At 50.1% G+C, this 14,636-nt stretch overlaps 1 protein-coding gene across 4 annotated transcripts in view; it reads left to right on the top strand.

Moving 5' to 3' along the window:
• Positions 1 to 14,636, top strand: part of CUX2 (cut like homeobox 2) — a 225,559-nt gene that overhangs the window by 194,930 nt on the left and 15,993 nt on the right. For all 4 annotated transcript variants that reach the window (XR_004002945.1, XM_030582565.1, XM_030582564.1 and 1 more), the window contains 4 exons: positions 1,853 to 1,954; positions 7,283 to 8,031; positions 9,762 to 9,921; positions 14,017 to 14,286. Coding sequence is in view for 3 of the 4 variants with exons in the window: in XM_030582565.1 (XP_030438425.1) it covers positions 1,853 to 1,954; positions 7,283 to 8,031; positions 9,762 to 9,921; positions 14,017 to 14,286 (1,281 nt within the window). In the remaining variant the exon portion in view is untranslated. The remainder of the gene's footprint in view (positions 1 to 1,852; positions 1,955 to 7,282; positions 8,032 to 9,761; positions 9,922 to 14,016; positions 14,287 to 14,636) is intronic.

Raw genomic sequence — 14,636 nt, 5'->3', positions numbered from 1 at the left:
GTTTTTTTGTCTCTAAGGGCTGGTCTGTCTGGGGAAATTGACCAGCAGAGCTGCTCTGGAACCAGAGAAAGATAGGGCAGGAAGGGACCTCAGGAGTCCATCACCCCACACGGAGGCAGGACCTGGTATACCAAGACCTTCCCTGACAGGTGTCTGTCTGATCTGTTCTCGGAGTAATTGTCCCAGAATAAAATCACCTTTATTCTGGAATAGAGCAGTTCCGCCGCGGAGTTATTCCAGAACAGCTCAATCATACCGGCACAGGTCTTCTGCAATAGCTATTCCTCACTAGCGATGCTGGTCAGTTTCCCCCAGGTACATGAGCCTTGATCTACGTACTGTGAAATCACAGAAGATAAAAACCCACGTGGCTTCTGAGCAGATTGGAAACCAAGCCCAGTTATGGTCAGGCTAATTGAAAACTGCGTGCAGTTGAGAGCCATTTGTTTTTGTCAGTGTGGCTGGAGGGTTTAGACAGACCCGGGCAGCCACCCTAACAAACGAAAGTATCCTGCTGCCGTGTTGCTAGTGTAAGATCCAGGGGCTGGGCCATTCCTGGGAGAGCCTGTAGCACGCGGATGTATTTCACTGGCATGGCGAAAGGCGAAGAGGCCTTATCCGGGACTGAAGCCAGGCCTCTGGCAGCTCCTTTGAAAGGCACCGTAGGAATGTCAGTTCTGTGGAGGCGTTTCACGACGTTTTCAATCTAGAGCCGGTGGCAGGCATCGGATTCATACTGTGGAGACTGGACGCCGCTATTTATTGCCAGGGCCTTGGTTAGACTTGGCCTGAGGAGGGATTTTCGCATGCGTTAGCTAGTGTATCCTGACGGGTGTGACAAGCCTAGTGCAGACAGGGCCCTGCCTTGGACACACGCTAAGCAGGCTGAGGTAAAGCTCCGGCTCTTTATGAGGTTTTTAGCTTGGCCAGTTCAGCGCATGCTAAAGCACCGCTTGTGAATCTAGTGTAGACAAGGCAACATGTGCCTGAGCTGAGGCCCAGAATGGGCGTGTTAGCAAACAGCAGGTCTTTAGCGCCTCTCCTGGGCCCATCACTGTGGTGTCTAGGCATCGGAGCACCTGATGGGTTCCATGCAAACACTGATCACTGACTTCCTGATGACAGCAGGCCTGGTAGTTCAGTGCCCTTGGCCTGTCTGCCAGTGACAGGGGAGGAAGGCCGGGGAAGATCAGCAGGAGGGCGCAGTCACAGCCAGCGGGGAGAACGGTTATAACACAAAAGCAGAAGATTCACCAAGTGGGGGCCAGCCCAGCCCTATGACCCCCCCTGGCCGTGAAGCCTGAGGCTTCCAAAGGCACTTTGCCTCCTGTACCTCCCCAGCCCTTCTCCTCAGCACCTGCACAGGGGAAGGGAGCTGAGCCAGGATTAATCCCTCGTGCACTTGTGCCCCTACCACCTGGCCAAACGGTGCTGGCGGGGTAAGCTCAGCTGAGAACACAGCCCTGTGAAATCCCCCTCGAGTTTATTCCCTCAGAAGCGAAGTTAATTCACAATGTATGACATCCCCCTCCCCGACTCCAGCATCCCTGCCCCATTTGTATGGTCCTGCCTTTGTTGCGAATGGGATTTCAATGCCCTTCAAACGAGAGGGCGGTGGGAGGGGGGACTAGGCCATGCTGCTTGGTGTAGGAAGTGAACGAGGCAAAAACTGACAGCCAGTTACCTGGCCTCTCTTCAGTCTTGCTAGTGACTAATGGGGAGCGACATTTCCTTAAAACCGGCGTTCCTAAAAATAACTGAACATGAGCATCCGTAAATACTTCCTGACATACTAGTTGAGCTTGTAAAAACAGCGCAAGTGACAAATCTGTTATCATGCCTCTTTGATCAGGTAGCATTACGCCGAGGATTAGAACTCCAGAAACCGGCTCTGACGATGCCATCAAAAGTATCCTGGAACAAGCGAAGAAGGAGATTGAGTCTCAGAAGGGAGGTAGGTGGAGAAATCACGGAGCCAGGCGAAGCTCCCTCACACAGATGTGTGTGCTCCTCGGTGCGTACCTGGGATTTACACCGCCAAGCAGACAAAGCGATGTCTGTGAGCTGAGACAGCCAAGAGAGGCAGCGCCTGGGATCCCACTTCTCTCATTGTTCTTTTCCTCTGGAGATACCTCACCTGGAAAACGGAATCCAGGACTTGCTAAATGAGCAAAACTATTGCAGGTGCCGGAGGAGGAAATGAACGGAGGGCTCAGCTGTGTGAATCTGACAGCCACACAAATAATGAATAATGAGAACAGTAATAGTATCCCCAGTACCTTTCTAGTATGTGGTCACCGGGGTGAGGCAGCTTTGTGACAGTTTCATGGTGTGTCCTCCACCCCGAGGGTTATTGCTCCTTCCAAGCCAAGCAAAGTGGGGAACAGTCCCCTGCCTTCCTTGCGTCTCACGTTGCAGCTTGGTGTTCGCACACAGAGTGTCGGGAAGGGAAACTAACCCGCCCCTCAGCATTGGTAAGCTGGAGAAAACCCTGAAAGGGGGAAAATGCCACCAATAAAGTAACTCCAGAGCAGCTGAAAACCCAACACACACTCTCCATTTCATCACCTGGGTTAGTTTGTGCACAGGTAGGGGCGAAAGGTTTTTTCAGCCCCACCATTTTGAGTGCCTAGTGGGGTCTGACTGCCAGAAGGTGACTGCTCCACACTTTCTGAAGACCAGGCCCCGTTTATGATGTCTCAGGTTGGAAGCCCAGAATCACTCGTTCTTTTTGAAAACCTTCTGGGCCAAAATTGTCCGACTTGGGTACTAAAGTGGAGGTGCCGACCATACATATGGATTTAGGAGCCTACCTTTAAGCATCTAGGTTGGAAAGTGTTGGCCATAGAGTTTTTAATCTGGAAGCATCCCTTTAAACTGAATTCCCTGGTAGTCTTTGAACTACTTAGCCCTGAGCATGGTATGTATAAAATGCAAAGCTTCATTTCCAATAGGTCTGTTGAAAGGTATGCTGCATATGCTGCCCTCTGCCGGACACAGGCATAGAAGTGATTCTGGAAGTAATTCCATAATTGGGCTTTCCTTGTAGTTTCATGTCTTTGAAGAATAATCTGGTATGGAGCAGCATTATCTTGCTACTGGGTTGGATCTGATTCTTAGTAGAACCGAGACGATGTCATTTTGCTGAATCCACATGCACAGTTGTAATAAAAAATTAAACCTTCAGTTTAAGTTTGACAGTAGAGGAGAGCAATGAAAACAAACCATTTAAATACTGTGAGAGAGGAAACAGTTTTCCTCGGTTCTGAGAGCTGCTTCACCTCCCTGCCTGCACAAGGGCAAATGTAAATGGAGTTGCTGTGGTATGTGATCTTTTAAAAACTTCGAATCTAACCTTTTTTCCCTGAAACAGATGATTAAATGAGAATGTACGATCCATATGGCACAAGGAATCATTAAACCAGCTGTGTTCAGAGTCAATTACAAGAAGTAAAATACTTTAAAACAGGTAGTCTGCTGAGAAAGCAGAATCCCCAAGAATTAAATTAGATGAGAATGGTGGAAAAACAGACAGGGAAAACAAACGTTTGCATATTGGCATTATCTTTTATGGGATTTAGTTTGCAGTGGTAGAAATTGAACGCTGGCTGTATATATGTGTGGCAAAACATACGCTTTTCTGGGCACTTACGTCCAGACAAACTCTCTGATTTTGTGTGCTTGTGACTTTAAAAATCAGTCCCAATAGAGCTGACATTTTTAAAGATAGATGTGTGCCCAAAGGTGAATTTTATTAAGAAGATTCAAGGAAAAGCTCTTCACCTGGGGTTGAGTTATGGGAGAATTTAAAAACAATTGAAATCATTTTCCGTGGTGAAGATACAAGATGCATCATGTAGACAGCTAGGTTGCTGCCATATTCATCCAGGAATTCAGGAAACTGACTCCAGTCACACAATAGCAGCCAGTGTGGAAACTCTCCTACCCCCTTAACTTCAACAAGATGCGAACATCACATCCAGACTGGGACGATTTACGTGCTAATGATATGAAGCAGAGGCAGTTTTTTAAAAAGGCAAGGAAATGAAATGCAAAAAACTGAGCTGCAGAGATCAAATCCTAAAATGGGAATTGTAGAATTTAAGGGGTCAAAGGCAACGTTCAGAATTAGATGATTAGTTGTATTATGGTAGTGCCTGCAGGCTGCAGCTGAAATCAGGGCCCCATTGTGTTAGGCTGCGTACAGCCACGTGGTGCGAGAGAGTCCTTGCCCCAGCGAGTTTACAGTCTAGATAGACAATAGAAAAGGTGGGAGAAGAAAGTGAGGCAAAGTGACTTGCCCAAGAGAACAGAACAGGTCATAGTGACAGACTCGGGATTAGAGCCCAGTTCTCCCGACTCGCAGTCTAGTGCTTGAGCTACTGGATGTCAGCCAGGTTATCACCCCTCCATCTGGAAACTGTTCAGCTCCTCTTGTTTCAAGGAACCCTAAAATGGCTGAGAGAGCCGAGAGAAGGGAGTTATTTTTCTATTTTCAGTTTGGTTACTTGGTGCACTTTGTGTCTAGTCAGTTTCCCTGCAAACTGGTATGTCCCTCTGTTCTGGGGCTGACAACATACATAAATGTGTGCGGGGACTGGTCAGTTTCCCCCGTTGTTTGTGTGGGTCTTTCACATGCCAACAAGGGAAAGGAAACCTAGTTTATGAGAAAATGAGATTATGAACCCACAGATATTGGCAAGGGGGCCTTTTAGGGGCAGATGTGACACCCGAAACCATGTTTAACAGACTGCTTCAGTGACTGACTAGACTAAGTTGGAGCTGCACCTATATCTTGGCCCTGCTGCACCTATGCATTGTATTCTGTTCCTATCTTTTTGTAGTTAACATGCGGTGTAATATATTGCTGGTTTTGCTGAAAAACATTATTATGGTGCATGTCCCCAGGTGGCGCTGTTACACATAATCTTCCAAGTTCTTTTCCTTGGCATACGAGCAAATGTTCAGTCTTGGGAAGATATGCTCTGTGTCAGGATGTTAGTTTTATTATGCAGGGCTCAGAAGAGAGACTGGTGTGGGAGCACCAGAGATTTTCCTCTCTGCCTTGATCTCTGAGGCTATGTTTACGCTACAGACCTTACAGCAGGACAGCTCTACCACTACAGCTGTGCCACTGAACGGTCTCCTGTTTAGCCACTCTTTGCTGGCAGGAGTGCTCTCTGGCCAGCGTAATTAAATCACCCCCAACAAGTGACGTTAGCTGTGTCAGCAGGAGAAACTCTCCTGCCGACATAATGCTGTCCACACCAGCACTTTTGTTGGTGAAACTTATGTCGGTCAGGGAGGTGTTTTTTTTCACTCCCTGACTGACAAAATTTTACCAACAGAAGTGCTAGTGTAGACCAAGCCTGAGTGGAGTCAATTCCTGAGGCAGAGTTGCTCCCTGGGAACCAGGCATTGAGATGGGCTGCGAACCCAGAAAGAAGGGATTTCTCTGCGTGCGGTATGACCCCCTCTGTTTCAAGGCTGGTGTATGTGTGTAAATAAAACAAGTTACAGTCAGAGTATCCCTAGATACCACATTGCTGATTTCTCCTCCACTGGAGGGCCCCAGACATCTGCTGCCTCTCACTAAACAAGCAACAATCTGTTCCCTATGTGTGTACACAATGTATAATGGGGCTAAGAACCTGTTGCTCCTGGAAACATTTGCCTTTCCTGACTCTTATGGTTTTAGCCATGTATCCCATTAATAGAGATTAATTGAATTCTTTATGTAAATATTTGCATGGCGTTCTAAATCCCCCTCTGGACTTTAGGGCCAGGATTTTCCAAAGTGGCTAGTGATTTTGGGGTGCCCAGTTTACACAATTACTCCGTAATATGTCGTGAAGTTTCAGCCCCAAAGGGAACATGGTTCATAAAGCTGAAGCAAATGAAAATAGGGGAGTACAATGGAAAAGCTTTCCCTGTCCTTCGCCAGCATATTAGCAGGCTGTCATTAGATTGCATTTGTCACAGTTACATAACCCAGCAGTTTCAAAGATTTTATGCTACCTGCAAAAATAGCTTGGCTTTGTTCCCTCTCCACTCATGAACATTCAACTTTTGATCTCTGCAGAAGACACTGCACAGGGTGACACAGTGAATGACACCTTAGTGAGTCAAGTTACAATGCTTTTTAGCAATTTTTCCTATGTAGGGTGCACAGATCTATAAATAACTTCCATTGTTGTTTGGAGTGATGATGTAGCCAAGTTGGCCCCAGGATATTAGAGAGACAGAATGGGCGAGGTCATATCTTTTATCTTTTACTGGGCTAAGTTATGATGGGGAAAGAGACAAGAAGAGCTCTGAGTAAGCTCGAAAGCTTGTCTCTTTCACCAACAAGTTGGTCTGATAAAAGATATTATCTCACCCACCCTGGCTCTCCTAGATATAGAAACAGCATCCCAGAGTTCCTCCTGAAATACCCTATACTATATAATCGTATTTGTATATAAGCACCACGTTTATTATTAATAATAGTATTTTTAACAAACATAGCTCTTATATCAAGATATGCTGGTGGTGGTGTTAAAGGGACTCAGTGCCGTGTATTTTAACCAGGGCCCACATCCTCAGCTCCTTACACGAACGCCCATAAGGGATTTCAAGGGCTGGCTCTCCACGAAGAGCGCATTGACACATATTCCAACTGTTCGTTCCCAGGAAGGGTAGGGCAGCCCTTGGCTCGTTTCTGCCGGAGGGATCATGTGTACACTCTTTTCAGTGCATTTACAACCAGCTCATCCTATTGGCTTAGCTTGTGTCGAGTCCAGCATTGTGGCTCTGGGCTGCTGCGCCTTAATAGGGCTTTCCAGCTGTAGATCTTAGAGCTCCTTACAAAAGAACGTATCCCCATTTCGCAGACTTCTCATCAGCATTCCCTGCAGGTGCTGAGCTTGTCCCCCTGCCACTGGCGGGGGTGTGTGACATAGGGGATGCAGGTCTGTGACAGCCCCAGCACGGTTTAGTTCAAGCTATGCAGCTCTTGCTTTTAGCTCTGGGAGTCCCCGGTTCAGTCCCTGGTGTGTCCCATCTCCTGTGGAGAATGGGCTTTGCTGGGTCCTGGAGAGCTGGCCCTCCGCAACCCAGCCAGGCCCCTGCTCCTTTCGTTCCAAAATACTCTACGAAGTGAAGGGGTAGTTCTAACACACTGCCTAAAACCTCCCTGGGCCTTCCTCAGCCTGCAGCCAGCGGTGCTGCGCCCATTGCCCATTGCCCAGTGAAGTTCCATTTCCCTGCCCCCTCATTCCTGCGTTGTCTGCCCCATCCCCAGGTGAAACCAAGAGCTCGGCTGCTCCCCAGATGGTCACCAACGGCAACAGCAACTCAGAAGAGGCCATTAAAAGCATCCTGGAGCAGGCCCGGCGGGAGATGCAGGCCCAGCAGCAGGCCCTGCTGGAGATCGAGTCCGGCAGCAGGCCCGTGGCCACACCGCCCACAGAGTGCTCCACCTTGGCCGCCGTCAGCCAGAACATTGTCCAGGCCTACATCAAGCAGGAGGAGGGGACGCTGGGCACCAGCTCCAGCTCCACGCAGACCCCCCTGACAGTGCTGTCCCCCGCCGCCTTCGTGCAGAGCATCATCCGCAAGGTCAAGTCGGAGATAGGCGACGCCGGCTCCTACTTTGACCAGCACTGGGCGTCGGAGAGGAGCCTATTCAGCCGGCCCTACACCTCGGTGTCGCCCTCCCTCTCCTCCTCCTCCAGTTACTCCAGCCTGGCCAACGGGCGGGCCTGGCCACGGGGGGAGCCCAGCGAGGAGGAACTGGCTGCGGGCGAGGACGAGCCCCACAAGGCTGTGGAGATGAAGACCGAAGGGGCCAGCGCAGAGCCGCAGAGCGCCAGCCGCCTCTCCTATTACCCGGCGTATGTCCCACGCACCCTCAAGCCAACCGTCCCACCGCTGACCCCAGAGCAGTACGAAATGTATATGTACAGGGAGGTGGACACCCTGGAGCTGACCAGGCAGGTGAAGGAGAAACTGGCCAAGAATGGAATCTGCCAGAGGATCTTCGGGGAAAAGGTACCAATCTGGCTGGGGCTGGCCCATGGCCTGGCTGGAGCCCCAAGCCCAAGCAAGCCCCAGTTTAAAGCTTGGCTTCCCTCTCTGGTCTTCTCGGCTCTCCCAGCCACTTTGGGCTTCTTCCCCCACCCGCCATCCCCAGGCTCCTGAGCGACTCTGCTCGCAGTGCCAGAGGGCCCCCAGCATGTCCACACCCCTCGAGCACCATGGGGAAGGATTTACACCTCTCAGTCCAGCAGACATCCCCTTTCCCCTAGACTTGTGGGTGGGGGGCTGCTGCTGGGGGCTAGACTCTCCCCCAGCTATTGCTGATACCTGCCACAGAAAACCCACTCGATGGGGCTGGAGACAGGCTAGCTGACTGGCTGGGGGCCTGTGGACAGACAGGGAATTACAAACCAGTTTCTCTGGGAGGTGGGTCAAGTCCTCAAGTAAAAACCCAGCCCCTGTCTCTGGGGCCCTCTCTGCAGGTGCCCTTTGCTTCCCCAGCCACTTGTTTCCTGCTCCCCGAGCCGCTCCCTCCCCCTGAGTGCATTTCCCATCTGTCTCCCACCCTGCCAGGCCCGGGCCAAGCTATACTGTTAATGGCTGTCTGCTGTGCCAGGGTCCTCTCCCTGCCACCAGCCACAGCTTCCCCTCAGCTCCTAACAGGCCTCTGTCTGCCCCCTCTGCCCCCTCCTTCCCCTGGCCCCCGTAAAATCCCCCACAGGCAACTCTGAGCTGTGCCCAGGCCTAGCCTGGCCCCCCCTCCCAGGCTGGAAGCATGGCACCCCCACTGGGTGGCCGGAAGGGCTTCGGGGCTGTTTCTGGTTGGAGTGCCCCCCCTTTTCGGGGGACTTGTGGCGCTGGCTTCTGGGGGGTGCCAGGTGCTTCTGGGCCCAGCCAGGAGGAGATTCTCTTTGGAGATCAGCTAATGGAGCGGCATCACCTGTGTTCCAGACGCCGTGCTGATCTCACGGCACGGTGCACTCGGTGTGCGGGAGCAAGGGGATCTAGAGGTGTTCACAGCCCAGATCCTCCTCTGAGTGCTAAGCACACAGCCTGATGCCCGCAGATAATGTGTAAACTGCAGGGTTGGACTCTGCCCCCTGTTGTTCTCTCCCTTTCTCCACCGCCAACCCCCTGTACATGGGTCAGAGAAGCCCCACAGCTACCTGGGAGAAGTCTTCCCAAGCACGGGCTTTCCTATGAAACCCCCGCGCACACTGTAAAGCCTCAGCATAGGGGGCATTCTGGCAACGATAAGGGTTCACCCACAGTGCGTGGCACCACCGGCAGCGCCTGGCAAGGGTGCCATCATTTAAAGCAGCCCAGGAGGTTGACTCCATTATGCTGGTGTGAAGCAATCAGTAGGGCTCAAAGACAGCATCATGCCACGTTCCCCCAGGGCTGTGAGTTCCCAGCACAGGCTCTGAACAAGGGGCGGGACATGACCAGGAGATGCTGTGAACACCAGGCCAGTCTCCAGCCTCAGTATTTTGGATGCTCAGTTTCACGGAATCTCCCACTTAACACTAGATTGTTATGAGAGGAATCTGTGGGAAGAAATAGCAAAGATTCATAGAGTTTACGGGCAGAAGGGACCACCAGATCCTCCTGTGTATCCCAGGCCATTATTTCAGCCAGCTACCCCTCTCCTGAGCCCAGTAACTTGTGTTTGACTAAAGCATCTTCCTGAAGAGGACGCTTACCGTGCAACCCAACCTCTCCTCCTGTGACATCTGCTCTAGGTGCTGGGCTTGTCCCAAGGAAGTGTGAGTGACATGCTGTCCAGGCCCAAACCATGGAGCAAGCTGACCCAGAAAGGCCGGGAACCATTTATCAGGATGCAGTTGTGGCTTACTGATCAGCTTGGCCAAGGGATCAGCCAACAACCAAACCCGCCACAGGGTAAGTTCACGCTGCTCTTTGTCTGAAGACTGCACCCACTGCCTTGAATATTGTATGTAGGGATGGGCCTAAGCCATATCTGGGATCCAGGTTCCAACTTGGCCAGAGCTTAGGGATGTTCAGAGGGTTTGGCCCATCTGTAGTCTGAACTAACCAGCAATATTCATCTGGTCCATTGGAGTCACCCAGCAGATAAATCAATAGATGGGTCAGTCCACCTGTTAGACTTGTCAATCAGTCTGATCACTGATACTTGTATCAACCATAAGCCATGGAACTTCCTGTGTTAACCTGGAGACTTCAGTTACTTTCCAGCTCTCTCCTCTTTAACCAAACCCAGAAGCAGGAGCACACATAGCGGGATAAAATATCTCAATAAGATCTGCCCTTCCCATTCTGGCAGGTAGATCAGCAGGGCAGGGGCAGTCTCTTTGCAAGGTGTTCACAGAGGGCCGAGTGCAAGGGGCTCTGGCCTCTCTTGACACTAACCATAATACGATGATAAATTATAGCAGAAGTGCCAAAATACGAGAGGTGGGTGACATTGTTCAGGGAAACCTTTTTTCATTGAAAAAAATGCAGATTCAGTGACACCGAAATGGTTCATGAATTGATGTCAATTTTGCCAAATTGTTCATTTGGCAGGAGAAAGAAAGGATTCTTAAAACATCAAAGCATTTTCTTTCAACATTTTCTAAACAAAACATTTCGCTAAATTTGAAATTATTTCTGGTTTCAAAATATCTTTGAATTGTAAGTATAAAATTCAGAACATTTTAAGAGTCAAAATTGAAAGAAATCATTTCATTCAACTTGAAAAAAATTTTCAACTCTTCCATTTGTGGAATTCTTTAGTTTTCGATCTGAAACAAGAAATTTTTTTGACTTTTTGAAATTGCTAATGAAGTGAAAAGTCAGTTGTGAACCCCTGCAGAGACTAGTCTCAAAATATTACTTCCTGACTAGCAACAAAGAGTGCTGTACATTTCATAAAACAGCCTGTGCTTAAGAAACTTCCAGCCTAAGGTAGTTAGAGCAGAGTCATTAGGAAGAGGATCCAACAAATGTCTGAACATTTTGGGGGCTTATGTCTATGGATATTTAACAGCACCCATCCAGAGGTCTTCAGCAGAGTTTGAACCTGAGACCTATGCCCCTTAAGCAGGGCCAGCTCCAGGTTTTCTGCCTCTCCAAGCAGCAAAAAGAAAAAAAAAAAAAAGCCACAGCAGCACTCTTTGGCGGCAATTCAGCGGCAGGTCCTTTGCTCTGAAAAGGACTGACCCACCGCCGAAGACCTGGACGTGCCACCCCTTGGTATTGGCCGCCCCAAGCACCCGCTTCTTTAGCTGGTGCCTGGAGCCGGCCCTGCACTTGAGCTAAAAGAGAAGTTCCATTAGGGGCACCAGTAGTAGGTTATTATCCTCTCTGTGGCACCGCCATACAGGGGGTGCAACCCACAGTATACAAGCATGTTGCAGATATATACGCACACTGAACTCCTGTAGAGTTGCATGCATGTATCTCAGAGCAAAATGTAGCCCTCAGTGCAGTTGCAAGGCACGGGTCTCTCTCAAGGTGTGCTGCCATGAGCGTCATTCATCTTCTGGTAAAGTCAGTGGAAAGACTCCTATTGACTTCACTGGCCTTTCACGTGCTGGATCAGGTGTCAAAGCTTGTTTAAATGGAGAAAGCAAATATAGCCGGTGAGCACCAGAGACTACAGGGGCGCATGGCATCCTGCATTAGCAAACCAGTCTGGGAGATTGCCAGTCAATCCTTTGTTCCATCTCAGAGCCATTAGAGATGCTGACACTGCTCATCACAACTATTCCAGGCGCTCTCTGCATTGACCTCCTTTGAATTCTTAAACACAGGAAGAATTTGTGTTCTTTATTCCATAAAACCAGCCTCCCCTTCCCCCAACCCCTCTCATGCTGCGTTCTAATTGGAGTGCTATGTCTCCAGGTTAAAACAAGGCACACTCATATCCCCCCAACACACACACACACACATGCGTGCGCTGTCATCTTTCGGAAAGGATCCTTCATACATTTTTCCAGAGCCGTTGTTCTGACACATCCGACTCATTTCCAACCCCCTTAATTAGTCTGTTAGACAAGATCAGGTGGTTATACAGAGCTTTCAAATGTTATTTTGTCAGAAATTGGTTTTGAAAGTTGTCTAGTAAAAAAAAACAAAAAACCCAACAGCAACAAAAATCCACTGGCTGTGTGCCTAGAACAGAGAAGGAACTGCGGGGAGAATAATGCTCATGTTCTCTCTTCAGTTATTTCCACCACCACAGGATCTGTATAAAAGGTTTTGCCTTATTTCTCCCCCACTTCCGAAAAGAAGAGACATGGCATTTCTCCCCCCTCCACTGTTCTCCAGTCTGCACGTGTCGCAAACGACAGATCACCACAATAAATAATGTTCACGTTTATTTTATTTCTCATTGATTTTGCTTTTTCCTCCCCCTTTCACCCCCACCAAGGTGAATGCAACACGCAAGCTGGAGATTTACTGCAGAAAGGGATTCTCTGTCAACTCTTTTTTGCCCCCGGATGATCTCAGACTTGACTGGAGTTGACAGTTGTTAAGAAAGGGGGAAGGACTGGGCGAGACTGCGTGCCGCGAGATTAGTCTGCAGCCGCGCACAGGCAGCTGATAGATTTATACAGAGGATTTTGTTGCCAGTAAACCCATTCAAAATAATGTTTCAGTTGCACTTAAATGTCTTCCCCTGTGATATATCATGGCGGAGAGACAGTCGAGATCTGGAGGGGAGGGGAGAAGGGTCAGCGGCCAGGGCAGAGTGAATATTACGTTCACTGTCACATACCTGAGCTCTTACGTCTATGAATTTTTTGGCTTGATGCTCGCACGCAAACTTTCACTAGTCGTGAAAGGTACCACCAGCGCCAGATTAACACCATCCAGCATCCTAGGCCCACATGGAGGGCCCCTGGTCAAGCACAGGTCTGCTGGCTGTGGCCCTAACCATGATGACATGGGCAGCATCCTCCCCCAGGCTCTTCTGCTCTGGTGCTGAGTGTGGGGCCAGATGCCTTCCTGGCTGGCTGCAGTGGCTGTTGCTGCAACCTGTGTGTAAGGCTGTCAGCAGACTCAGACAGACATTGCTGCATTGGTCACATTGGATCCACCTTCTCCAGCTTTTCGTCTCACCAGGAGGGCTAGAGACATAAAGGACATTAGAAAGAAAGCTTCAGTTCTGCTGCCGTTGTAGACCTGTGGGATCCAGGGCCCTGGGGATGGGCCTGCCGTGCCCACCGATTGGGCTTTTGTCCACAAATCTGTAGGTATCTCATGTGCCACAATCAAAACCTCATGTTTGCCGAGAACATTTGGGTGATTAAGGCTCAGTCTGACCCTTGTGTCTCACATGTGGCTGACGAGGAGACAGCAGCCAAGCGCAAGCGACTAGCTCATGGTTGAAAGTCAAAGCCATGGCCTGGCAGCTAGAAATAAGGCAGCAGTAGGAAGTGCTGCTGGTGAGTCACCGGGCTGTCCTCTTGCCACTGAGTCAGGGCTGAGCTCTGGACTCCAGCCCAGTGCTTGGGGCTAATGTGCTGCTGAGGAGAAGTGGGTTTCTCAAGTCCTCACTGCTTATGGCTAAGAAAATTCCTGCGGCACCTTTTGCAAGAGTCAGAGCGTTATCTCTGCTATCCCAGCCAGATTTCACCCGATGTCCTTCCGTCCTGCCTTCCTAAATGCTGCCATGCAGTTTGAAGTGGAGATGATATTCTCTTCTCTGGTGCATAGTGTTGCTGGGTGCTGTTAAATAGTTGCTGTGTTTTGCCCCAGAGGTGGCTGCATTTCAGTGACGCGGGAAATGATCCCTGGGTATAGTTTGCCTGGCATCCTTGAGGTTGAAAGATGCTCTGGGATGTTATCAATGACTGGGTAGGTTTAAAGGCTCATTCAGAAGCCTCTGTCCCACACAGGGCTAACTAGCAAAACACCGAGCTGACCAAGATACACTTAAAATCCCCAAGGGTGAATCCTACAGCTAGGAGGAAACAGGATTGTGTGAATGGCAACAATAATGCTTTCTGTCTCCCTGATATTTGGCAGCCAGCCCTGGGGAGACCCAGTCTTCCCCCTCCCCACCGCCCAGCCCTTTGGAGCAAGACAAAAGCCCCCCAGAGCCACTCACTCTAACTCTGGAGAGCAGCAAAGAAAATCAGCAACCGGAGAGCAGGTCGGCCTCGTCCCTGAGTGGGAAGATGTGTCCCAACAGCCAAGCACCCGTGGGCATCCAGGAAATTGTCGCCATGTCGCCCGAACTAGACACTTACTCCATCACCAAGAAGGTCAAAGAGGTGTTAACGGACAACAATCTAGGTGCTGATTTCCAGATGCCGCTTGGCTAGCCGTGGCCTCCACAGCAGCGCGTGTGCTTAGCTGCAGAGACGGGCTAGGCTGGGGAGGGCTCCGAGGTTTCAGTCCAGCCTAGCACAGGGAGAAAGGTCAGGCACATGATTTGGGCATGGAAGCAGATTCGAGGGGCTGCATTGCGGTGCATTGGTTTGGGCCTCTCAGTAGGCCTAAGGGTGGGTCTGTGCTCCAGCTGGAGGGGCGATTCCCAGCTCGAAGAGCCAGACCTCGCGCAGCTGCAGCAACGTCCGTAACTAGCACACTGGCTCGAGGAGCGCTAGCCCGGGTCTGTCTGCTCGAGCTGGAAGTGACACCTC

Source organism: Gopherus evgoodei, chromosome 13 (assembly GCF_007399415.2).
Source record: "Gopherus evgoodei ecotype Sinaloan lineage chromosome 13, rGopEvg1_v1.p, whole genome shotgun sequence".
In the NCBI taxonomy this organism is placed as follows: Eukaryota; Metazoa; Chordata; order Testudines; family Testudinidae; genus Gopherus; species Gopherus evgoodei.
The sequence above is the reverse complement of the archived record's forward strand: the minus strand, read 5'-3'. Positions and strand labels throughout refer to the sequence as shown.